The 27,730-nt window shown below is 45.4% G+C and overlaps 1 protein-coding gene across 1 annotated transcript in view; it reads left to right on the forward strand.

The window, feature by feature from the left end:
* ENPP1 (ectonucleotide pyrophosphatase/phosphodiesterase 1) overlaps positions 1-27,730 on the forward strand; it is a 277,653-nt gene that overhangs the window by 60,313 nt on the left and 189,610 nt on the right. Inside the window, exons 2-3 of the mRNA XM_063917308.1 lie at positions 25,404-25,476; positions 27,076-27,192. Of these exons, the coding sequence (XP_063773378.1) occupies positions 25,404-25,476; positions 27,076-27,192 (190 nt within the window). The remainder of the gene's footprint in view (positions 1-25,403; positions 25,477-27,075; positions 27,193-27,730) is intronic.

Consider the following 27,730-nt stretch of genomic DNA (forward strand, 5'->3'; position numbering starts at 1 on the left):
TATGGAAGTCCTAATTGAACTTGGTGCCAAAATAGATTTATGTTTCTATAAAACCAAAACAGACACAAACCTTGTCCCCACTGTAGTCCCATCAAGCACCATAAGAATGTTCTGAGTCAAAATATATTTTAGAGCTTGCTAAATAAATTCGCTTTGACTCAAGTATGTGAACATCAGCATTGCATCTTGCTCCAAATCAGGCCCTGAATGTGTAGCCAAGTTGAGGAAGATCCAGTCATAAAGACTGAGATCCAACTTTACAGTAGGTCAGTGTTGTGGACAAAAAGGCTTCAGATAATGACAGTAGTCTGCATAGGCATGAGGGGAATTAAACTCCTTTCAATATAACATGTCATTTGTCTGGCTTAGAGAGGGATAATATTTTTTTGGGCTAAAGTTTGGTTATCCGCTTGTCAGCAAGTAGTATTTGGTGGTTGCTGGTTAGTCCATTGTCTATTAGGGATGGTCATGGGAGGGTTAACCATTGATGGTGCCATCTTTGCTTAGCACTGATGACTTGAATCTATCAAAGCTTGTGCTGCACACGGGCGGTGGGCCAATCAGAAAAGGCCTTGGCACCATGTCGGGGGGGGGGGGGGGGGGGTGTCACTATTATCTATATACTGTAAGGCAGGAAATGGCCTGAATAAGGCCTCTCTTTCCAGAGAAAGCTCACATGCACCCACTTGTTTCTGGTTGTGTTTGTTTGTCTTTGTGTGTAGATCTGTTGAGATGGTAAAGCACGGTAAATAGTGGCCATCTTGAAGTACAGTATATTGTGGCTTTAGCGATGGGGGTTGGGGATTCACCTGCACAAGTGTCTCAAATTTCAGTAAACTTGTTTGGGGATGGAGGCACTCTTTGGTGACCAAGTTGCTTTGGCCACTTGTTAAGGTATAATACAGTACTATGTTAGCCCTTACCATTGAATTTTGACTAACCGTCTCATAGTGGTACCCATATAGGATCGCATACCACAGCAATTCTCTTATGGTTGTTGCAACCTCAGAATGACCATTACAGGGGTAGTAGGTCAAGGTAAAAAATGCTTTCTTTTTTTTCAGAAAGAAATTATTACTTGATTGCATGTATTAGTAAAAGTACAGGCTTATGCTGCTTTCAGATCGCAAATGCCGGATCCTACCCGGTAAGAGAAATGTGTCCTTACCGGGTGAGATCCGGCATTTGCTCTCCTCTGCTGGCTTTCCGACCCGGCAATATACCGGGTCTGTTGCCATAGCAGCGGGGGGCGCAGCAGCAGCAGGGGCGGGGGTGGAGGCTGCGCTGGGAGATGAGCTCATCTCCTGCGCCGCCTCTCCCTATGCTGTGAATGGGAGCCGTGTCGCATCGGAACGGCTCCCATTCACACTGCACCTGACCCAGTATTCAACCCGGTAATAACCCTTCTTTTTAACCTGGTTGAATTACCGGGTCAGGCGACCCGCTAATTCGGCAAAGGCGCTTTCACATCGCACACTGACCCGTTTCGACACGGCAATATGCCGTGTCGATACCGGGTTATTTGTGCGATGTGAAAGGGGTATTACTGTCCACTGTGCATGCATAAGCCAGCACACCCGAGTCAGGCATACACGCTGGCCAGGTTGTGCCATAATTGGCCTAACCACTGCCAGTCAGCATTGCCAGGGAACTGAACATCACTTAGTGCATTTGAATAAGCAGTTTAAGTGGGAACCATTTGCTAAAGCTGTTTTGCTATACCCAAAAAGAAGCTTAAGATGAAATTTTTTTTTTTTTTGTTATTTAAAAATGTTATTTTACTTGTGTCCTGTAGTTTAATATTTTATAATTATAAAACCACAGTCATGGAAACCATGGAATATGGTAGCTGGGCTAACTGAAGCTGCTACATCTACGGTAGTATAACTTTTATTTATGTAATGCAGAAAAAATATGTTGATGTCTGGTTATGTTGTGAGATTTTAGTCTAGTCTAGTCTGTGTAAATAGATGCTGAGAAGAGCTGTATTTCCAGATCACAGAATATTCTTTAGTGAAAGCTCTGATCCATGAAATGCTAGCTGTTTCCATAAAGCATAAGCTCCACTAGGAACGACTCATCAGCAAGAGGAATAAAAATGTGTTACTGCCGTATTTTACTGTAAATGAAACATGGTGCCTTTAGACTGAAAATATTTTTTTAATATGAGAACTGGCCTTGTAACATTTAATAGCAGGTATAAAAAAGTTTTCTTTAATCCTCACAAACATATCTTAATATTGCTGTTTGAGCTTGGTCTACCTTACTGTGCCTTCATACTGGACTGTGCGGACGGAGGATATGTTTATAGCAATTTTTCCACATGTACTTTTTTTTCTCTTCCTACCTGCCACCACCCTTACTCCCTTTTGAACCTGTAACTTCCGCCAAGAGCAACAGCGCTGCCCACTAGAGAGGAGGGGGCACAGACGGATTCTGGACACGGGCCTCCTTCTCTCTAGAAACGCCCTTGTGCACCTGTGTACCTATTTCCCTGATCTTAAAATAAATAAACATATATTGAAAAAAAGAAAAAAGTGTTCTTAACATGACAAGACTAACTAAGCTGAGGTTTAACTCACTTGTTACCTTACAGTGACTAAGCTATTTTTTTGTTTTGTAGTTCTACAGGCTCTCAGAGCCGGCCCTAACCAATATGGTGCCCTAGGCAAGATTTTGGCTGGTGCCCCCTAGCACCACCGCTAGTTCCGCCTCTGACTCTGCACCCCTTTCCCAGCACCATCACCCCTCACCCATAGCAGTCCTTATTTTGGTGTTCCTACCCCCTATATTTTAATAGGAACAGTGCGAAAATTCGGCGCACAGACCAAAAATGGTCGTGTTTTTGCTGGCAAGGGTCATGGCCACACAATAGTACCCCCAATTCAAATTACGCCACACAGTAGTGCAACTTTATTCATATTTTATCATGCGATAGTGTCCCTTATTCACGTTACATCACACAGTACCACTTTACCTAAACGTTACTCCTCACAGTAGTGCCCCTTATTCACATTACACCACACCATATTGCTCTTTATTCACATTACACCACACCACACAGTAGTGCCCTTTCTATATATAACACCACACAGTAGAGCACCTTATACACATAATGCCACACATTAGTGATGCCTTTATACACATAATACCACACAGTAATGCCCCTAACACATATCACACACATTATTAATGTCCTTATAAACATAATGCGCCTTACACATTATGCCAACCTTTATTAATGCCCTTATACACATAATGGGGGTCATTCCGAGTTGTTCGCTCGTTGCCGATTTTCGCAACGGAGCGATTAAGGCAAAAATGCGCTTGCGCATGGTACGCAGTGCGCATGCGCTTAAGTATTTTAGCACAAAACCTAGTAGATTTACTCACGTCCGAACGAAGAATTTTCATCGTTGAAGTGATCGGAATTTGATTGACAGGAAGTGGGTGTTTCTGGGCGGAAACTGACCGTTTTCTGGGAGTGTGCGGAAAAACGCAGGCGTGCCAGGATAAAACGTGGGAGTGTCTGGAGAAACGGGTGAGTGGCTGGCCGAACGCAGGGCGTGTTTGTGACGTCAAACCAGGAAAGAAACGGTCTGAGCTGATCGCAGTGTAGGAGTAAGTCTTGAGCTACTCAGAAACTGCTAAGAATTTTCTATTTGCAATTCTGCTAATCTTTCGTTCGCTATTCTGCTAAGCTAAAATACACTCCCAGAGGGCGGCGGCCTAGCGTGTGCAATGCTGCTAAAATCTGCTAGCGAGCGAACAACTCGGAATGAGGGCCAATGTCCCTTACACACATGCTGCACACTATTAATGCCCTTATACACATAATGACACACATAGTGCTTCTTACACATACAGTATGCCACACATTATTAATGCATTTATACACATGACACACACAATGCCCCTTAAAAATATTCCAAACACTATTGCACAACCAACCCACCCACACACAGCACTCACACGGCCGCTAACACTGTGACCTCTGTTTGGATACATATGTGTCCTCATACATCTTGCCTCAATGCGCCATGCAGCAGGAGATGCCTGGCATGAGTCAGCTGGCAGCTCTGCTAACGTTGAGTGCCTTTTATTGATGAAAATGCATCTTATTTGCCTTGCTATGTGGCTAGGATGCACAAGCAGCTTCTGCTGATTAAAATGATATGCAGCATGCCTATATACTGTGTGCGACTGTGGCTGTATCTGCATACGAAATGCTACACACAGAATATAGGCATGCCGCATATCATTTTAATCAGCAGAAGGTGCTGGTGCCCCTAGGCATACCAAATGCCCTAGGCATTTGCCTAGTTGCCTATGCCTAGGAACGGCTCTGCTCTACATACATTATGGGCACCAAATAGACATAGATGAATTTGTAGTAGCTTCCACATGATATAAGATGCAAGACAATGTATGATAAGCCATGGTATTGAACACTCCACAAAAGGGTGTAGTATGGTATGCGGGCGGTCGGGCTTCCGGCGACCAGCATACCGACGCCGGGAGCACGACCGCCGGCATAGTGTGGCGAGCACAAATAAGCCCCTTGCGGGCTCGCTATTTTATTCTCCCTCCAGGGGGGTCGTGGACCCCAACGAGGGAGAATAAGTGTCGGTATGCCGGCTGTCGGGATTCCGGCGCCGGTATACTGTGCGCCGGGATCCCGACAGCCGGCATACTGAAGACCACCCCCACAAAAGATATCCAAAAGTTTTTAGCAACGGCACAGCCTGATGATGTGAGTCCCATTTGCTGCTTTGGATAAAAGCAGTCAGCTGGTATACGGGTAACAGTGATTTATAAGGAGGCTTCACAATAAAGCACTTGAAACTAGATGTGACTCCCAGTGTCTTACAAATTAAATGGCCATTTCTTGGGGGTTTTTTTTTTTTTGTGTGTGTGTTTTGGATTGGTTTTGCTACAACCGCCCTTGTGTGTTTTGGTTCTAATTTTATTTGTATTTTTTTTCTATCATCAATAATTTTTATTGAATTTTTACAGACAGTAAAAGGGGGTACAGAAAGGAAAAAGGGGAAAAAAGTGTGTGTGTGGGGAGGGGGGGGGGGGGAAATAACAACAATAAATGACATCATGAGACTGTGCAATAAAGAAAAAAAAAAAAGAGCATGCGTACAGACAATGACTAATAATACATGCAGAAAGAGAGTGGTGCATATCCCACAATAATAATTATACAAAACAAGGCAAGAGAGAGCGGAGGGCTAGTGTTACAATAAAGAAATCCATGGTCAAGAAGGGGGGGAAGCGGAAGATGCCCCTTCAGTCAAACTAAATGAAGTTGAGACAGAGGAGGGGGAGTAGGAGATCTGTTTCGCATCCTCTCCTTTTGTAACATATATATGCCATGGTATCCAGCGGACAAGAGGAGAGTTAGTAATAAAATAATATGGGATGTTTTTGGTTTCCATTAAGAAAAGGAACTGAACTTTGTGAATAATTTTCATAAGGGGAGATAACGTGGGTTGTTTCCAACACTGGGCCAGAGCAGCACGAGCCGCTATACAGATAAACATAGTGTAAGTGGGAACCAACAAAGCTCGGAAAGCAATTCAATAAAGCTATAAGCGGGGGAAAAGGGACAAGGAGAGGTCTAATACTTAAGAATAATTAAGGCAAATACTTCATTCCAGAAAGTCGCGAGGAGAGGACACGTCCAAAACACATGGAATAGGTGACCAACGTCACCACAGAGACGCCAACAAAACTTTGAGCACGAAGGCCAAATTGTGTGGAGTCTGTCTGGGGTGAGGTACAACCTATGTAACAATTTGACATGCATTTTACAGTGATTCAAGCACCTAGACATTTTATAAGAAGACTTAAAGATTTTCGCCCATTGAAGATCATGAAAAGATACACCGATTCCCAGCGGTTTTGAGCATTAGATTTGGAAAAGGGTGTCAATTCTATTAAAACATTATACCAAAAGGAAATATCCCCTTTACACCCTGGCTTGATCAGTTGAGCACTTATAGGAGATATACAAGGTTCTGGGGGAGTTGTTGAATGGGACTGGCTACTCCACCAATGTCAGAGTTGATAATACTGCAATCACTCCGACACAGGCAGGGAGAAACGTTCTAGTATACTGGAAAAGGAACGTAAGGCAAACCCATCCAACAAGTCCCCGAGGGAGTCTATTCCACTAGTGTACCAATGAGCAAGGTTAAGATTTGGTATAAGTCTGGCAACAGTACATAGAGATAATAAAGGGGGATTGTAAAGAGTATTCGAGGGCTTAGTTGCCAGTCTATCCCATACTTGCAAGGTAGCAGGGAGAAGGGATAAGAAGATCTTTAGGCAACTAAAATAAATCCTGTAGGGGAAATCGAGGACACATTAGATCCTCCAGACACGTCCACCCAAGCCACTTATCACTATAGTAAGCTTTAATTTGAGCCAAGGGACAAGTTTCTTGATAGAGAACCAGATTAGGAAAATTCATGCTTCCCTTACTACGAGGCAAGCACATTTTGACCGGACAAGCTTAGGTGGGCAAGATGTCCACACATACTTAGTAAGAATAGAATTAAATTTATCTAAATATTTCTTAGGAAAGTTATACGGGCTAGTCATGCAGAGAAACATCATTTTAGGCAGCGACGACATCTTGAAAGCTGCTAAACGGCCAAGCCACGAAATATCAAAGGAGAGACAAGATTTAGTTAACAATAAAAGCAAGGCAATAAGGGAGGGAAGATTCACGTCAAAAACAGAAGAGGTAGTGGGAGGGATATGAATACCTAAGTAATGTATCGAATCAGTCTGCCAGTTGTAAGGGTAGGAGGAGCGTAGAGAGGAGATAGAGCGGGAGAGTTTAATCAGTAGAGCATCCAATTTTGTTATATTCATTTTATAATAGGATGCCTCAGAATAGTCGGCTAAAATGTTGTGTAAATGTGGGAGTGTAGTTAGGGGGTCAGACACAAACAAGAGAACATCATCTGTGAAAAAGCAGAATTTGTGAGACGAAGAACCTATATGGACTCTCGGGAATAACTGGTCAACACGGATCTTAGCTGCGAGGGTCTCGATCGCTAGAGTGAAAATGAGGGGGGAGAGGGGGCAACCCTGTCGGGTCCCATTTGAAATCATAAGAGTTAGATAAGAATCCGTTGCTGAAAACACGAGCCGAGGGAGAACTATATAGAGCCAAAATGGATGATATTTGATACTGAAAGCCAAATTTTGATAAAACCGCGCTCCTATAAATCTAGCTCAAAAGATTGAAAGCCTTCTCAGCATCTAATGACAAGAGAAGGCAATGAGATTAAATACCCTATGTGTATTGTCAGAAGCTTGTCTTCCGAGACAAAACCAACTTGATCAGGATGGATCAGCGAAGGGAGAAAAACGTTCAAACGAGTAGCTCTCAATTTAGCATATAATTTAACATCACCATGTAGCAAAGCAATGGGGCGATAGTTTGGACAAACAGCCGGGTCTTTACCAGGTTTAGGAATTGTGACCTCTTTGGGCCTTGGGCGTCTCCGTCTGGAGAGTACCACAAGAAATTATTTCATAATAAACTGTAACCAATGAAGGAGCGAGCAAGTCTTGGAAAGTAACGTAAAATTGATTGATAAAGCCATCAGGTCCAGGAGCCTTGCCTTTAGAAAGGGACTTAATAGCTCCAATGATTTCTGGGAGGGACCACGGGGCATTCAATAATTCCAACTGGTCAGCGGAAAGCGAGGGCAGCTTTAAAAAAGCAAGAAACAACATTAATGGAAGAGAGGAGAAGACTGAGGGATAGAAGAGTCAGAGGACAAGTTTATACAGTTGAGAGTAGAAACTGGCAAACTGATTCAAAATGTCCAAAGGATTGGAAACTTTTGCACCCGAGGGTGAAACAACACATTTAATTCTATTCCGAGCTTGTTGGGCTCAAAGTTTGCGGACCAACATCTTTCAGGGTATATTCCCTGCTACGTAGATTTTCTGGCGTAATCTATTCAAAGAGGCCCGTGTGCTTGCCATGAGTAACTTTTGAATTTGAGAGCTAATGTCAGATAGCTCCTTTCAAAGGAGATTGGAGGGGTGGCTCTTGTTCATATCCTCTAATTCCTTCAATTTAAGTTCAAGCGCAGCCTGACATTGCTGGGAATGCTTTATAAGCATAGCCCCTGCTTGTATGGCCGTCCCTCTCACTACAGCCTTGAGGGAACACCAGCAGATGTGTACACATGTCTGAAGGGGAATTTTTTGCGACATAGAATTAGCTAACAGGTGGGGAGATGGTCTCCTTGGCCGGGGGGGGGGGGGGGGGGAGCATAATCACGGTTGAAATCCCATTTAAGCAAGATCGGGGTGTGGTCCGACTAAGTTATAGGAAGAATATCTATAGAGCGAGCAAAGTGAAGCATCCATTTATCCGAAAAAATATAATCTATACGGGAGTAGGAGTTATGAACTGGGGAATAGTAGGTGTATTCACGGACAGTAGGGTTTTGTACACGCCATATATCGTAAAAGTCAAACTCTGCCGAAAGATTACAGAAGTCCAAGGAAGGGTTGTGGAAAATCGAGGAAGGAGTGAGAGAGGCTCTTGGGGTTTTTCCAAGTTAGGGACTAGGGACAAATTAAAGTCTTCAGTAATAAGAATAGAACCTATAAGGACTTTCTGGATAGCCAGACATAACTTACGGTGGAATGACACCTGGTTGGAGTTAGGAGCATATGCCGACACCAAGGTGACTAATTTATTTTTCAAAAAGCTAGCTAGAATAAGGTAACAACCATTTTTATTGACTACTTGTGTATGCAATGTAAACTCTATAGAATTATTAAACAGGATGGCCACACCATTCCTTTTAAAGGGTTCATTAGCGAAATAACCTAAGGGAAATCTGCGGTCTTTCAAAATGGTATTGTTTAATGAGGAAAAGTGGGTCTCTTGTAGCGATACAACCTCTGCGTTCTGTTTAGCAAAAAAAACAGCGCCAACCTCATTTTATTAGAGGAGTTTAACCCCTTAACATTTAAGTTCAGAACCTTGACCATAGGGAGTTAAGATGAGCAAAAAAACAAGGAAAAAAACAAAACAAAAACAGCATGGTAAAACGTACAGTAAATGCACTGTACAACAATAAACAGCAATGGAGTACCGTCTCAAGAAGCAAGCATAAAAACGCAGAAATAACAAGGGAAAGGAGGACAGGAAAGAGAAGGAAAGAAAAAAACAAAATAGCCCAGTGTATCGTGCCAGCATTTCTATTGCAGGGGAGAGAAAGAGATGCAGTAGTACAACAACAAGGGGGAACATGTGGCCTAACGCCACCACCCAATCATACAAAATAGAATGATTAAAATAATAAATTACTTACCCTAAAAGAAAACAAAAAAACATGAGAACAATAAATCCGTCAAAAAAGCAATAACAATATCAATAACAATGAAACAACCCGCATGGTAACTCACGTACTCAAACGGCCCAGCGGAGTAAAGGCTGAAAAAAGTCCTAAATTATAAACCACCAGGCTGTACAGTCCATAATTAATGACAGTGAGAATAAACCAGATCTTCAAACAATGGACCAGTCCGAACGGAGAGTGGGTTGTTTCTTAGATCCAAGAGGTAGATTAACAGCGATATCCCCCTCCAATAGAAGCTTGACGCCAGCATCCAGGGAAGAAACGGTGTAGGATAAACCCTTGTAGGAGATTATATGCTTTACCGGGAATCCCCAATGATAGGGAATTTCTTGGGCACGGAGGGCTGAGGTAATGGGAAACAGCGAACCTACATTTAGCAATGGTTAATGCAGAGAAGTCCGGGAAGAGTTGTAATCCTCTCAGAATATCTGAGTCCGATTCTCCAGCTGCTCTAGCTGCTTTAAGCATATGGTCCTTGGTGGTATAGAAATAGACCCTCAGAAGAGTATCCCACGGGAGCGTGGAAGCAACAGAACGCGGTCTCGGGAGATGATGGGTTCTGTCTAAGAGCAAACCTCTGACCTCCGTTCCGGGAAGAAGCTTCCAAAATAGGGAAAGAGCATAACCCTCCAACTCAGAGTTTGACACAGAGTCTGGAATGCCCAGAATATTGATGTTATTACGCGGGGATCGATCCTCAATATCTGCAATCTTGTCCTTAAACGCCTCCAGCTCACTTTGTAGGTGATCATGCTCCGTAATAAGATTGTTGTGGGATGAGATCAGCTTCTCCATCTTACACTCCAGGAGATCAGTGCGGTCGCCAATAGCACCCAATTCTGACTTGACCTCGCGTATAGCAGCAGCAAGGTCCTGGGTCAATTCCGTCTTAAACGCAGACAACACCTGGTATAGTGTCTTGACCGTAAGGGCAGCATCATGCTCAAGATCAAAGCCAGGCTCAGAAGGGGGGGGCTCGAGTACCACTTGTCGGAGAAGTAGAGGTAGAGGCGGAGGCAGGGGACCCCACCATTAGAGCAGAGGTGCGAGCAGTCTTCTGAGAGGGGAAGGTCACCCTGGGAGGCAGAACCGCCTTGGCCTTTTTCGGCGGCATTTTGATATATTACAGTTCTAAAGAGTAAGAGTCGGATCAGATATAATTTCCGTTGAAATAATAACAAATATTAGGTAAGCATAAAAGTCATGGGTGGTGGAAGGTAGATGGTCCGGACTACATGGAAACTACGCTGAAGGGAGTGCTCAGGGTGGTGTCAACAATAGTTCCAATAGAGGGCACTCCTGTGAAGGCAAATAGCTAGCCCACGGCAGTTTATCCAGTCCAAGTGCAGATTAATAGGAGCCAGCAATGTTGAAAAGTATCACACTGTGCAGGGGCCAATGGGGTTTCAGGGTTCCCCAAAATTACAATGCCGCAGCACCAGCAGGGAGAGGGATGCAAGAAGAGCCCAGCAGCAGTTGGAAGGGAAAGGGAGGGCGGCAGCAGCAGCAGAGGCACAGCCTGTGTCTCCCTACCTTGCAGAGCTCAGCTGTAGCCTTTGTGTAGGATCCAGAGCCTAGTCCTCATCCCAGGCAGGGGGTAAAGGGTTGTAACATGCTTCCAGGACCCCTCCCGCACTTTTGTGGGGCTCTGATGCGGTCCGCCGTTCACCCGTGCTGCAGGGACATCCACTGCGGGATCCGGGGGTAAATTGAGGCCGCAGCTTCCAGACCCGGCAAGGCCACAACCCACAAAGGCTTCAGCGAGGCCTCCCAGCTCCACAGCACAGCTCCGGGACACAGCAGAGAGCCCTCGGGAGCCCCTGGGGGATCCGAACAGGAGAGGGGGGGAAGCCGCTGAGAGGGGATATATGCAGGGTAAGTAGGAGCCGCTCAGCGATGCGACTGCTCTGGACCTCTGCTAGGCCATGCCCCACCATTATTATTTTTTTAATCATAACAGCTAAAATAGCAGAATTTATGGGTGTTTTTGTTCCTATAGAATTATTAACCTCATTAACATTAATTTCCAGTCAAGTCCAGTTTAGGCCAAAAGGTTGCGCCGAGGTAGCTGGTTGACTAAGCTAAGCGACAGAAGTGGGTGTCACAAACACCTGGCCCATCTAGGAGTGGCACTGCAGTGGCAGACAGGATGGCATTTTTATAAACTATGCCCAAACAATCCTCCATAGAGCACATAAATCTCAAATAAATTGCAAGATGGACATGCACAGTTTAACAACCCAATCATTTCAGTGACAGGGACAGTCACTTGTAGCTAAAATGATTGGTTTGTTTGGGTCCCCACAATTTTTTTTTTTTAGAAGGACTGCCTCCGTTAACTAATTACCCTGAGGATGTTGATGATGTGTTAATTACATTATAATCTTGTATAATAAATTTTGTGTCTTTGCTGTAGAGAGCTCAAAAACAACGGCATTGTCATCAGGCTGATGACATTGCCATGAATAAAGGCACTGAAACGTTGCTGGGACATGCCGGGGTAGTAAGTGTATTTCTTATTAAGAAAAGTACCACGAGCTGGCAAAGTGGTAAGACTCTTCTTATTGCGGACATCCACCTGAGTATCATCAATATTTCAGTGGTAAATGTCAGTTGTAATGTATTGTATCTCTGATTTATTTTTTTACCCCAAGAATGTAAAGTAAAATCAGGGAGATTGCTGGTCTATTCAGGGAGTGAGGGAGATTGCTACAATTTCAGGGAGTCTCCTGCAGAATGAGGGAGGGTAGGCAACTCTGGTCCAGGAGGGCCCACACCCTGCACCCATTTGATTATACTTACCAATCCGTCGGCCCGGCGCTGACTGCAGAGCTGCAAGTGGCCATTTTCCTGTGATTTGTGCTTGCGAATAGTCCCCAGGAACGCGTCGTGGGCACCATGTTCCCAGAGACCTGCACATATAGACTCTGGCGCAATGCCACAATTCACTGCGTTTTGGAGAGGAGGGGGCCTGATAGGAGCCTGCACACGACCCGGCCCCTCCCCTCTTAAAGCACCTCTGGTCCTTAGATTCCCCAGAATCTTATTGACATGCCATTCTGTTTATCTGCTGGAGACTGATTCCTTTCAAACTTGAATATAATGTACAATAGCTGAAAGTGGGATTCTGTATTGGAAAGTATCATGTGGCGTTCTATGTTCCATTCCATATGATTTACTCCTAATTATCATTTTGTTTACTTCACACAAAAATGGTTAGACATCCATTGAACAGTTATATTTGGAATAAGGAAGAATATGTGGGTTTGTGGTTACAGACCTAAAAGAGCTGAACAGTTTGGGAATCAAATTGACTTATGCTCTTTTTAAGCCTTTTATTCTATTTTGCAGCATAAAAGGTGGTATGAGAAGAAATAACACTGACAAGAACATGATTATCTATGGAAAACTAGAACATGCGTTACTTCTCTCTGCTCTCTAAGGGGGTAATTCAGAGTTGATCGCAGCAGCAAATTTGTTAGCAGTTGGGCAAAACCAAGTGCACTGCAGGTGGGGCAGATATAACATGTGCAGAGAGAGTAAGATTTGGGTGGGTTATTTTCTTTCTGTGCAGGGTAAATACTGGCTGCTTTATTTTTACACTGCAATTTAGATTGCAGATTGAACACACCACACCCAAATCTAACTCTCTCTGCACATGTTATATCTGCCCCCCCCCCCCCCCCCTGCAGTGCACATGGTTTTGCCCAACTGCTAATAAATTGCTGCAGCGATCAACTCTGAATTACCCCCTAAGTCGCCTGTGCTAACAATGGCATTGCACATTCATGCATTAGTCAGCATACTTGTATTGGGATCTGGGCTGCTTTCCAACATACCGTATATAATAATAACCAAATTCCTGTAACGAACTGTGCTAGGCTAACATAATTTCTATATATTGTTATTGGTAATAAGAGATAACGCAGGAATTCGTAATGCACAGTAGGAGTCAAGATAGCATTTTGCAGCACAAATGAAAAAGTGATTAGATGTACAGTATCAGAATAACTTGAAAATCTGAATCTTGTCTGACCTAGATAACTGGAATGTAACACATTGAAAGAGGACCATGGTAAATCATACACAATGAGCTAAGCCTGCTATGTGCGTGATTAAGGGGTTTATTTATTAAACCTAATCTAATTTTTTTCTAGCATAATAGATAAAAAATGTGATATTTATGTGTTCTCCATATTTAAGTGCAGTGAAATGTTTGGAGAAATCTTATATCCTGAACACACTGCCAAGGAATCTAAGGGGTTTTCTCCTGTCTCAAGTCTACTCTAGGCCGAAGCCCGGAGATATACAGTACCCGGGTGTAGTATGGTATGCCGGCGGCCAGCATACCGGCACCGGAATCCCGACCGCCGGTATACTGACAGCTGGGCGAATGCAAATGAGCCCCTTGCGGGCTCGCTGCGGGCACGCTGGCGCACCACGCTATCTGTTCTCCCTCCAGGGCAGTCGTGGACCCCCAAGAGGGAGAAAAGCTGTCGATATGCCGGCGGTCGGGATTCCGGCGCCGGTATGCTGGTCATTGGCAGCTCGGCCGCCGGCAAACTGAAGACCACCCGAGTAGCCCACACCCCTGGGTGGGCAGTGCGAGGTTGATAGCAGTCAGTAAAAGTAATGCTGGCCATACACTAGGACAATATTGTGTACAAATATACAATTTGGACGCCTTGATCACTGCATCGTGTGGACATCGTGCATTATTTCTGTACGATTACGATACGATGCATGGTCCCATGGGTCGAACATCACATCCTCTGACCATACGTGCAGACCATATTATCCTCCGTAATTTTACGCACATCGTACAGTTTTTTAATGCACATACGATGGATTGTTCAATCTGTGTCATTTTGAGGGACATTTCCCTGTGTTTTTTTTTTTTTTTGTGTGTGTTTTTTTGAGAGGCACACGATCGATTGTTTAACGGCCCATCGTTGGCACATTGTGTGTCATAAAAACACCAAATAATGAGGCCGGAACTGCCGGGGAGTTCATGGGAAATCGTGACACGACTCGTATCTAATGCTTGTCGTCCCAATGTATGGCCCGCATAAGAACGAAAGTATCATTGTATTATACAGGGGGACTACAGACGCTTGATTGCACGTACATATAAACAATAATAATAATAATTTATGTGAACAAATCATAAACTCCTGGTAGTAGGGTAGTAAAATAGATCAGCAGGCAGTATATTAAACATGAAGCAGCAGAATCTGAATCAGTTATAATCGCACTCATAATGAATAACCACAAGTAGATGGATTTATAAAAATCACTTGTTAGTCATATCCATGAAAATTACAACATGAGTGTCTATAGCAGTGGTTCCTAAACTTTTTTGAGTAAAGGCACCCTAGAATATCAGTATTTTTTCACGGCACCTCTAGGCCAAAAGTTTGTTGTTGAGAATTTCAGAAAAATCTCCTATATAATAGCCCAGATCTGTGACTCTGTGCCTGTGTGTATAACGCTGGGTGTGGCTAGGAACTCTCATTGGGTTAGCAGCAGGTCTATCACACCCAGTCCACAGCTGATTGGGCGAGAAACGCCCTCCCACACAGGTTACATCCAATGGGAGGCTCTGCCCTTTGGCTGCTGTTTGTTCTTCACAGAGCAGGATTAACAATGGGGCTGATGGAGCTGCAGCTCCAGGTCCACACCCCAAAGTAGGCCCACTGCATCTGCAGCTACATACCCATTTACAGTTTACACATAAAAATCGGTACAAATTTGAAAAGGGGGCATGGCCACGGGTGCATTGGCGTGGTCACACCCCCTTTCCTATACTTTCAATGGAAGTTTGGAGAGCCAAAAATCGGTACAGACCATAAAAAAAAAGGTACTGTACCTGCCAAAAAGGTACAGCTGGAGGGTATGCCACTGCATCTGCAGCAAGTCACTGCGCTGTAGATAGGAAAAAAAAAAATCCTTTTATTGCAGCATCCTATAGGGGTCATTCTGACCTGATCGCTCGCTGCAGTTCATCGCAGCGATCAGGTCAGAACTGCGCATGCGCCAATGCCGCAGTGTGCTGGCGCATGGCTGACAGCCGGTGGCTGTCGTTGCCTAGCGACCGCCTCTGCCTGATTGACAGGCAGAGGCGGTTGCTGGGTGGGAGGAGGTGGCATGGTGGCGTTTGGCTGCCATTTTGCGGGCTCGGTCTGGCCAACGCAGGTGTGGCCGGACTATGCAGTGGGCTGGCCTCAGCGGCTGGTGACATCACACGCAGCCGCTGCGACCTGGGTAGCGATGAGTAGCTCCCGGCCAGCACGCAAAAGCTGCGCCAGCTGGGAGCTACTCCTGAAGTGCAAAAGCATCGCCGCTGTGTGATGCTATTGTACTTCTGCAGGGGGGGGTAGGGCCTGACATGCGGGGCGGACTAGCCCTGTGCTGGGCGTCCCCCCGCATGTCCGTGTGCCCGATCATAGTTTTGCAGGGCTACGATCATGTCTGAATTAGGCCCAATGTCCTGCTGCCAGTCTGCCTACCCCCTCTGGTATCAATAATCCCCACTCCCTAGCCGCGACGCAGGCGGAACAAAAACTGCTGCAGCCACCGGCATAGATGTGTATGAAAGCGGCGCAGCGGAAGGCTTTCATAGCCCTCCCTGCGCCGCATACTCTCTGAGCCCCGGAGCCTCCTCTGCACGTGATGTCACAGAAGTGCTTCCCTGCCACAGCCACGCCCAGATCCCCAGAGGCCCTGACTCTGCAACACAGCACCTGGCCTGCTGGCCTGGAAGCCCCGAGATGGCTAATGTAATGGATACAGTGGGTGATATCGCCGAGGGTAATGTCTGGACGCTGAATCAATGTAAAAGGTGACAGTGCTGTGTAGTGGGTGTGCAGTGTCACTGACACTGCACAGCACTCTCACCATTTACATTGATTCAGCGAGTCAGTCAGTTCTGCCAGCCACTACTGTTAGCGCCGGTGTCCCAAGGCGCTGCATTACAGGGAAGTAGATGCACTAAATAAACTACAGCTCCCAACAGCCCTTAGCGCCGAAGAATTCCGGCACTAAGGGCTGCTGGGAGCTGTAGTTTATTGAGTGCATCTTCTTCCCTGTAATGCAGCGCGTTGGGACACAGGCGCTAACAATAGTGACTGGCTGCTGTGCGAGTCTCCGGGAGAGCCCACTGCCAAAGGGAGGACAGCAGCTTAGCTGCTTCCAGGAGGAGAAGCAGGAGAAGCATTACCTGCCCCTACCCCACTCGCATGCACCCTCCCACACTCGCGGCACCAACGCACCAGCCCCTCCCCCACCTGCGGTACCCCCGCAACCACCCCTCTCCCACCTGCGGCACCCCTGGACCACATCCACGTCTCTTCAGCACCCGCCACTCCCCCAACCACAGCACCTACTAGGTGATTCATCAGGCCCTGCGTGCGCTGTTCACGCCGTTCCAAGGGTCTTCAACCCCTTAACCATTGCACGCCGTTTGTCCGTGCAATATTTAACCACTCACACAATTATGATTGGAGGTAATACTCCATATAATAAAAATATTGCACGCCACAAGGGCGTGCAAGGGTTAAGGTGGCGTAGCCCCTTACGACGGTGTGAAGAGCGCCCGTAGGGCGCGATGAATCACCTAGTATATTAAATTAAGTAAAATTTGTTTATATGTCATCCTTAGGTTCTCATATGTGATGAGGGACAGATTTTGCTTCTGTTTGTCCACAAGCCTCTGGTTTTGCTTATTAAATTGACCATAAATAATTTGAATTTATTCTGGACCACCAACCCAGGGCATCCTGCAAGTGCCTGATGGCACCCCAGGGTGCCACAGCACACAGTTTGTGAACCACTGGTCTAATGTGTATCAATGCTTGAAGTCCCAATCTGGAGAATAAGTATCTCACTATTGAAAATAATGAAACAAAGTTACTTTGAACAGAAAAGTAGTTAGCTGCAGAGATTCTCAGACAGTGCAGTATATACTCTCTTATTGCTGGATTATATATTTTTGTGGCTGCATGAAGATTGAAAATAATATTAATTATAGCTACGTTGTGCGCCAGGATTGCTTCTTGTTTTTTGCTTATGAAGTTTACAGTGCCTGCAGGGAGTGCAGCATTTAGAATGTCCTACTTGGTGGAGCTGGGCGGATAAAGTCATGAAAACTAAATGTTTGTTGGGCATACTCCTGCCTCAGCATTGATGGCGCTGGGAGCCGTGAACGCCGGCTGATCATGGCAGCACGCTACACCTTGCTCACACACACACACACACACACACACACACACACACACACACACACACACACACACACACACACACACACACACTCTCTCTCTCTCTCTCTCTCTCTCTCTCTCTCTCTCTCTCTCTCTCTCTCTCTCTCTCTCTCTTTGTGTAGGGTTTCTACCTGGCATAATGTATAAGGGACACTTATTGTTGTATAACATGTGTAAGGGGCTCTTACTGTGCAGTTTAACATATATAAGGGACTCTTACTGTGGTAAAACGTGTATAAGGGGCTCTTACTGTGGTAAAACGTGTATATGGGGCTCTTACTGTGCAGTGTATCATGTAAATGGTAGAGATGAGCGGGTTCGGTTTCTCTGAATCCGAACCCGCCAGAACTTCATGTTTTTTTTCACGGGTCCGAGCGACTCGGATCTTCCCGCCTTGCTCGGTTAACCCGAGCGCGCCCGAAACGTCATCATGACGCTGTCGGATTCTCGCGAGGCTCGGATTCTATCGCGAGACTCGGATTCTATATAAGGAGCCGCGCGTCGCCGCCATTTTCACACGTGCATTGAGATTGATAGGGAGAGGACGTGGCTGGCGTCCTCTCCGTTTAGAATAGATTAGAGAGACACTTGATTTACTAATTTTGGGGAGCATTAGGAGTACTCAGTACAGTGCAGAGTTTTGCTGATAGTGACCACCAGTTTTATTTATAATCCGTTCTCTGCCTGAAAAAAGCGATACACAGCACACAGTGACTCAGTCACATACCATATCTGTGTGCACTGCTCAGGCTCAGGCCAGTGTGCTGCATCATCTATTATCTATATATAATATTATATATATCTGTCTGACTGCTCAGCTCACACAGCTTATAATTGTGGGGGAGACTGGGGAGCACTACTGCAGTGCCAGTTATAGGTTATAGCAGGAGCCAGGAGTACATAATATTATATTAAAATTAAACAGTGCACACTTTTGCTGCAGGAGTGCCACTGCCAGTGTGACTAGTGACCAGTGACCTGACCACCAGTATATATAATATTAGTAGTATACTATCTCTTTATCAACCAGTCTATATTAGCAGCAGACACAGTACAGTGCGGTAGTTCACGGCTGTGGCTACCTCTGTGTCGGCACTCGGCAGCCCGTCCATAATTGTATATACCACCTAACCGTGGTTTTTTTTTCTTTCTTTATACATACATACTAGTTACGAGTATACTATCTCTTTATCAACCAGTCTATATATTAGCAGCAGACACAGTACAGTGCGGTAGTTCACGGCTGTGGCTACCTCTGTGTCGGCACTCGGCAGCCCGTCCATAATTGTATATACCACCTAACCGTGGTTTTTTTTTCTTTCTTTATACATACATACTAGTTACGAGTATACTATCTCTTTATCAACCAGTCTATATATTAGCAGCAGACACAGTACAGTGCGGTAGTTCACGGCTGTGGCTACCTCTGTGTCGGCACTCGGCAGCCCGTCCATAATTGTATATACCACCTAACCGTGGTTTTTTTTTCTTTCTTTATACATACATACTAGTTACGAGTATACTATCTCTTTATCAACCAGTCTATATATTAGCAGCAGACACAGTACAGTGCGGTAGTTCACGGCTGTGGCTACCTCTGTGTCGGCACTCGGCAGCCCGTCCATAATTGTATATACCACCTAACCGTGGTTTTTTTTTCTTTCTTTATACATACATACTAGTTACGAGTATACTATCTCTTTATCAACCAGTCTATATATTAGCAGCAGACACAGTACAGTGCGGTAGTTCACGGCTGTGGCTACCTCTGTGTCGGCACTCGGCAGCCCGTCCATAATTGTATATACCACCTAACCGTGGTTTTTTTTTCTTTCTTTATACATACATACTAGTTACGAGTATACTATCTCTTTATCAACCAGTCTATATATTAGCAGCAGACACAGTACAGTGCGGTAGTTCACGGCTGTGGCTACCTCTGTGTCGGCACTCGGCAGCCCGTCCATAATTGTATATACCACCTAACCGTGGTTTTTTTTTTCTTTCTTTATACATACATACTAGTTACGAGTATACTATCTCTTTATCAACCAGTCTATATATTAGCAGCAGACACAGTACAGTGCGGTAGTTCACGGCTGTGGCTACCTCTGTGTCGGCACTCGGCAGCCCGTCCATAATTGTATATACCACCTAACCGTGGTTTTTTTTTCTTTCTTTATACATACATACTAGTTACGAGTATACTATCTCTTTATCAACCAGTCTATATATTAGCAGCAGACACAGTACAGTGCGGTAGTTCACGGCTGTGGCTACCTCTGTGTCGGCACTCAGCAGCCCGTCCATAATTGTATATACCACCTAACCGTGGTTTTTTTTTCTTTCTTTATACATACATACTAGTTACGAGTATACTATCTCTTTATCAACCAGTCTATATATTAGCAGCAGACACAGTACAGTGCGGTAGTTCACGGCTGTGGCTACCTCTGTGTCGGCACTCGGCAGCCCGTCCATAATTGTATATACCACCTAACCGTGGTTTTTTTTTCTTTCTTTATACATACATACTAGTTACGAGTATACTATCTCTTTATCAACCAGTCTATATATTAGCAGCAGACACAGTACAGTGCGGTAGTTCACGGCTGTGGCTACCTCTGTGTCGGCACTCGGCAGCCCGTCCATAATTGTATATACCACCTAACCGTGGTTTTTTTTTCTTTCTTTATACATACATACTAGTTACGAGTATACTATCTCTTTATCAACCAGTCTATATATTAGCAGCAGACACAGTACAGTGCGGTAGTTCACGGCTGTGGCTACCTCTGTGTCGGCACTCGGCAGCCCGTCCATAATTGTATATACCACCTAACCGTGGTTTTTTTTCTTTCTTTATACATACATACTAGTTACGAGTATACTATCTCTTTATCAACCAGTCTATATATTAGCAGCAGACACAGTACAGTGCGGTAGTTCACGGCTGTGGCTACCTCTGTGTCGGCACTCGGCAGCCCGTCCATAATTGTATACTAGTATCCAATCCATCCATCTCCATTGTTTACCTGAGGTGCCTTTTAGTTGTGCCTATTAAAATATGGAGAACAAAAATGTTGAGGTTCCAAAATTAGGGAAAGATCAAGATCCACCTCGTGCTGAAGCTGCTGCCACTAGTCATGGCCGAGACGATGAAATGCCAGCAACGTCGTCTGCCAAGGCCGATGCCCAATGTCATAGTACAGAGCATGTCAAATCCAAAACACCAAATATCAGTAAAAAAAGGACTCCAAAACCTAAAATAAAATTGTCGGAGGAGAAGCGTAAACTTGCCAATATGCCATTTACCACACGGAGTGGCAAGGAACGGCTGAGGCCCTGGCCTATGTTCATGGCTAGTGGTTCAGCTTCACATGAGGATGGAAGCACTCAGCCTCTCGCTAGAAAAATGAAAAGACTCAAGCTGGCAAAAGCAGCACAGCAAAGAACTGTGCATTCTTCGAAATCCCAAATCCACAAGGAGAGTCCAATTGTGTCGGTTGCGATGCCTGACCTTCCCAACACTGGACGTGAAGAGCATGCGCCTTCCACCATTTGCACGCCCCCTGCAAGTGCTGGAAGGAGCACCCGCAGTCCAGTTCCTGATAGTCAGATTGAAGATGTCAGTGTTGAAGTACACCAGGATGAGGAGGATATGGGTGTTGCTGGCGCTGGGGAGGAAATTGACCAGGAGGATTCTGATGGTGAGGTGGTTTGTTTAAGTCAGGCACCCGGGGAGACACCTGTTGTCCGTGGGAGGAATATGGCCGTTGACATGCCAGGTGAAAATCCCAAAAAAATCAGCTCTTCGGTGTGGAGGTATTTCACCAGAAATGCGGACAACAGGTGTCAAGCCGTGTGTTCCCTTTGTCAAGCTGTAATAAGTAGGGGTAAGGACGTTAACCACCTCGGAACATCCTCCCTTATACGTCACCTGCAGCGCATTCATAATAAGTCAGTGACAAGTTCAAAAACTTTGGGTGACAGCGGAAGCAGTCCACTGACCAGTAAATCCCTTCCTCTTGTAACCAAGCTCACGCAAACCACCCCACCAACTCCCTCAGTGTCAATTTCCTCCTTCCCCAGGAATGCCAATAGTCCTGCAGGCCATGTCACTGGCAATTCTGACGAGTCCTCTCCTGCCTGGGATTCCTCCGATGCATCCTTGCGTGTAACGCCTACTGCTGCTGGCGCTGCTGTTGTTGCCGCTGGGAGTCGATGGTCATCCCAGAGGGGAAGTCGTAAGCCCACTTGTACTACTTCCAGTAAGCAATTGACTGTTCAACAGTCCTTTGCGAGGAAGATGAAATATCACAGCAGTCATCCTACTGCAAAGCGGATAACTGAGGCCTTGGCATCCTGGGTGGTGAGAAACGTGGTTCCGGTATCCATCATTACTGCAGAGCCAACTAGAGACTTGTTGGAGGTACTGTGTCCCCGGTACCAAATACCATCTAGGTTCCATTTCTCTAGGCAGGCGATACCGAAAATGTACACAGACCTCAGAAAAAGAGTCACCAGTGTCCTAAAAAATGCAGCTGTACCCAATGTCCACTTAACCACGGACATGTGGACAAGTGGAGCAGGGCAGGGTCAGGACTATATGACTGTGACAGCCCACTGGGTAGATGTATGGACTCCCGCCGCAAGAACAGCAGCGGCGGCACCAGTAGCAGCATCTCGCAAACGCCAACTCTTTCCTAGGCAGGCTACGCTTTGTATCACCGCTTTCCAGAATACGCACACAGCTGAAAACCTCTTACGGCAACTGAGGAAGATCATCGCGGAATGGCTTACCCCAATTGGACTCTCCTGTGGATTTGTGGCATCAGACAACGCCAGCAATATTGTGTGTGCATTAAATATGGGCAAATTCCAGCACGTCCCATGTTTTGCACATACCTTGAATTTGGTGGTGCAGAATTTTTTAAAAAACGACAGGGGCGTGCAAGAGATGCTGTCGGTGGCCAGAAAAATTGCGGGACACTTTCGGCGTACAGGCACCACGTACAGAAGACTGGAGCACCACCAAAAACTACTGAACCTGCCCTGCCATCATCTGAAGCAAGAAGTGGTAACGAGGTGGAATTCAACCCTCTATATGCTTCAGAGGTTGGAGGAGCAGCAAAAGGCCATTCAAGCCTATACAATTGAGCACGATATAGTAGGTGGAATGCACCTGTCTCAAGTGCAGTGGAGAATGATTTCAACGTTGTGCAAGGTTCTGATGCCCTTTGAACTTGCCACACGTGAAGTCAGTTCAGACACTGCCAGCCTGAGTCAGGTCATTCCCCTCATCAGGCTTTTGCAGAAGAAGCTGGAGGCATTGAAGAAGGAGCTAAAAGGGAGCGATTCCGCTAGGCATGTGGGACTTGTGGATGCAGCCCTTAATTCGCTTAACAAGGATTCACGGGTGGTCAATCTGTTGAAATCAGAGCACTACATTTTGGCCACCGTGCTCGATCCTAGATTTAAAGCCTACCTTGGATCTCTCTTTCCGGCAGACACAGGTCTGCTGGGGTTGAAAGACCTGCTGGTGACAAAATTGTCAAGTCAAGCGGAACGCGACCTGTCAACATCTCCTCCTTCACATTCTCCCGCAACTGGGGGTGCGAGGAAAAGGCTCAGAATTCCGAGCCCACCCGCTGGCGGTGATGCAGGGCAGTCTGGAGCGACTGCTGATGCTGACATCTGGTCCGGACTGAAGGACCTGACAACGATTACGGACATGTCGTCTACTGTCACTGCATATGATTCTCTCAACATTGATAGAATGGTGGAGGATTATATGAGTGACCGCATCCAAGTAGGCACGTCACACAGTCCGTACTTATACTGGCAGGAAAAAGAGGCAATTTGGAGGCCCTTGCACAAACTGGCTTTATTCTACCTAAGTTGCCCTCCCACAAGTGTGTACTCCGAAAGAGTGTTTAGTGCCGCCGCTCACCTTGTCAGCAATCGGCGTACGAGGTTACATCCAGAAAATGTGGAGAAGATGATGTTCATTAAAATGAATTATAATCAATTCCTCCGCGGAGACATTGACCAGCAGCAATTGCCTCCACAAAGTACACAGGGAGCTGAGATGGTGGATTCCAGTGGGGACGAATTGATAATCTGTGAGGAGGGGGATGTACACGGTGATATATCGGAGGGTGAAGATGAGGTGGACATCTTGCCTCTGTAGAGCCAGTTTGTGCAAGGAGAGATTAATTGCTTCTTTTTTGGGGGGGGGTCCAAACCAACCCGTCATATCAGTCACAGTCGTGTGGCAGACCCTGTCACTGAAATGATGGGTTGGTTAAAGTGTGCATGTCCTGTTTTGTTTATACAACATAAGGGTGGGTGGGAGGGCCCAAGGACAATTCCATCTTGCACCTCTTTTTTCTTTTCTTTTTCTTTGCATCATGTGCTGATTGGGGAGGGTTTTTTGGAAGGGACATCCTGCGTGACACTGCAGTGCCACTCCTAGATGGGCCCGGTGTTTGTGTCGGCCACTAGGGTCGCTAATCTTACTCACACAGTCAGCTACCTCATTGCGCCTCTTTTTTTCTTTGCGTCATGTGCTGTTTGGGGAGGGTTTTTTGGAAGGGACATCCTGCGTGACACTGCAGTGCCACTCCTAGATGGGCCCGGTGTTTGTGTCGGCCACTAGGGTCGCTAATCTTACTCACACAGCTACCTCATTGCGCCTCTTTTTTTCTTTGCGTCATGTGCTGTTTGGGGAGGGTTTTTTGGAAGGGCCATCCTGCGTGACACTGCAGTGCCACTCCTAGATGGGCCCGGTGTTTGTGTCGGCCACTAGGGTCGCTAATCTTACTCACACAGCTACCTCATTGCGCCTCTTTTTTTCTTTGCGTCATGTGCTGTTTGGGGAGGGTTTTTTGGAAGGGACATCCTGCGTGACACTGCAGTGCCACTCCTAGATGGGCCCGGTGTTTGTGTCGGCCACTAGGGTCGCTTATCTTACTCACACAGCGACCTCGGTGCAAATTTTAGGACTAAAAATAATATTGTGAGGTGTGAGGTATTCAGAATAGACTGAAAATGAGTGTAAATTATGGTTTTTGAGGTTAATAATACTTTGGGATCAAAATGACCCCCAAATTCTATGATTTAAGCTGTTTTTTAGTGTTTTTGAAAAAAACACCCGAATCCAAAACACACCCGAATCCGACAAAAAAAATTCGGTGAGGTTTTGCCAAAACGCGTTCGAACCCAAAACACGGCCGCGGAACCGAACCCAAAACCAAAACACAAAACCCGAAAAATTTCAGGCGCTCATCTCTAGTAAATGGGGCTTTTATTGTGGTGTAACATGTATAAGGGGCTCTTACTGTGTGGTGTCATTTGAATAACGGACACTACTGTGCGGTATAATTTGAATTGGTACTATTCAGTGGCCGTGCCCCTTCCCCATGGCTTTATTTTTGACTGTCCCTATTTTAAATGCTAATGGGTTGGGGGAGGGCACTAATTCTCTTTCTGGCACAGGGCACCAAAATCTCTAGTTATTGCTTTGCAGGGGACCACTCAAAAAATTGTGAGTTGTCCATACCGTCCAGGAGAGTAGGTAAATGTGGTTTACATGCATTGATTATAGCTACCTACTGTATGAATCATACCTCATACAGACATTGAGGAGCTGTATGTTGTCTCATTTACCAAGGACAGAATGCACATACTACATTTTATATTGTTGTTCTCTGTCTTTTTCTCTCTCTAGGTAATCTGTGTGTGCATACTAACAGCAATCCTTGGATGTATATTTGGACTTAAACCAAGCTGCTCTAGAGAAGGTAACTTCAAATCTACTGAGGATCAAGTTAAGGTTAAACATAAAATTCCTTTGATACTGTATATACTGTACGATATCATACACTGAAGATTTGGGTACAAGTAATAGTTGAAGGTCAAAATAAGCAGTTATCACATACCTTTAGTTGTGTGTGTATGTGTGTGTGTGTGTGTGTGTGTGTGTGTGTGTCTGTGTGTGTCATAATTTACATTATAATTAGTTTGTTTATTTGTGGAACTTAAAACTATGCAAACTATAGATATATCAGTGTCTCACTTATTTTCGTTGTACAGATGTGTCCTCCTACATCTTGCCTCAATACGACATGCAGCAGGAGATGCCTGGCGTTAGTCACCGGCAGCTTCTGCTAACGTCGGGCGTCTTTTTGCAGAAAATGCGTCTTGTTCGCAACACTATGTGACTAGGACGCACAAGCAGCTTATGCTGATTAAAATTATATGCGGTATTTCCGGAAAACACTGTAACGTAGCATTTTGTATGCAGATACAACTGCAGTCACACACAGAATATTGGCCCTCATTCCGAGTTGTTTGCTCGCTAGCTGCTTTTAGCAGCATTGCAAACGCTAGGCCGCCGCCCTCTGGGAGTGTATCTTATCTTAGCAGAATAGCGAACGAAAGATTAGCAGAACTGCTACTAAATAATTTGCTGCAGTTTCTGAGTAGCTCCAAACCTACTCCTAGACTGCGATCACCTCAGTCCGTTTAGTTCCTGGTTTGACGTCACAAACACGCCCTGCGTTCGGCCAGCCACTCCCCCGTTTCTCCAGCCACTCCTGCCTTTTTACCTGGCACGCCTGCGTTTTTTAGCACACTCCCTGAAAACGGCCAGTTTCCGCCCAGAAACACCCACTTCCTGTCAATCACACTACGATCACTCGAGCGATAAAAAAACGTTGCTCGACCTTGGGTAAATCTACAAAGTTTTGTGTGAAAGTACTTAGCGCATGCGCGCTGCGTACCATGCGCATTTTTACCGTTTTTTCACTTGATCGCTGCATTGCGAAAATCGGCAGCGAGCGAACAACTCTGAATGACCACCATAGACATGCCACATATAATTTTAATCAGTCTAAGCTGCTTGTGTATCCTATTTGCTTAGCAATACAACTTAGACGCACTTAAACGTACAACGATACATTGCTTGGTGTGACTAGAATGGCTGTTTAACGTGACTGTAGCAAGGATGAAGGAGGGCAAATCTGTACATTAGCCAAACTAGGCTAGTTCTCTCCCAACTGAGAAGATAGACTCATAGGAGCAGAATCAGTTACCCACAGTATTTACAACGCGAGTAACGCTCCCAGATTAATTTCCAGCAAGGAAATATCTGCGCTAAGGGCACCCTCTAACACACATAGATGCAGTTTCAAATTGAATTGCTGAGGGCAGAGCAATTATCCTAATTGAATTTGCCCCTAAACATGTAGTTACTGAGAATAAATGGCAGTAATATAACCTTAGATAGTGAATAATTTCTTGAGATCCTTTGATATTACTTCAAATTGTTTTTATTTATTATTATTTGCACAGTTCTAAATATGTCGTTATCGAAGTCCAATATTTTTTTATCACTGTAGTAAATAGCTGCAAAAATCGATGCTTTGAGAGGAAATTTGGGAGCTGCCGCTGTGATACTTCCTGTGTTGAACTTGGAAACTGCTGTTTAGATTATGAAGATGTATGCATACAGCCAGGTAAGAAACACTTTACCAAATAATGCAGTAACTGCTCCTACTAGTGACTTTCATTAGTTGTTGTATTTATCTGAATAACTCCCATGCATGAGAAAGTGACACAAGTGTTCTTGTTTAGAGTCCTATATACAGATGTTGTGGGAATAGAACCTGTGGCAAGCACAGCGAGTCACCAAACCCGCAGCGTGTCGAGCGCAGCGAGCCCGCGAGGGCACTCTTTCCGCTCACCCTGCTGCCGGCATACTGGGGGCCGGGATTCCGCTCTCGGTATATATTATCGGCCGCCGGTAAAATCATACTGAACCACCTCATACATCTTGCCTCAATACGCATCGCGGAAGATGCCTGGCAGGAGTGAGCTGACAGGTCCATGCAACTCCGTTAGCGTCAGATGTTTTATTTTTGCTGAAATGCGTCTTAGTTGCAGTACGATACAGCTAGGACGCACCAGGAGACTGTGCTGATTCATTTGATCTCTAACACTGCAGCAGCAGTTAGTCCTCTCTCTCCCTGCGTCCTCAGTCCTCTCTGTCTCCAT

The sequence above is a fragment of the Pseudophryne corroboree genome, chromosome 4 (assembly GCF_028390025.1).
Source record: "Pseudophryne corroboree isolate aPseCor3 chromosome 4, aPseCor3.hap2, whole genome shotgun sequence".
NCBI lineage: Eukaryota > Metazoa > Chordata > Amphibia > Anura > Myobatrachidae > Pseudophryne > Pseudophryne corroboree.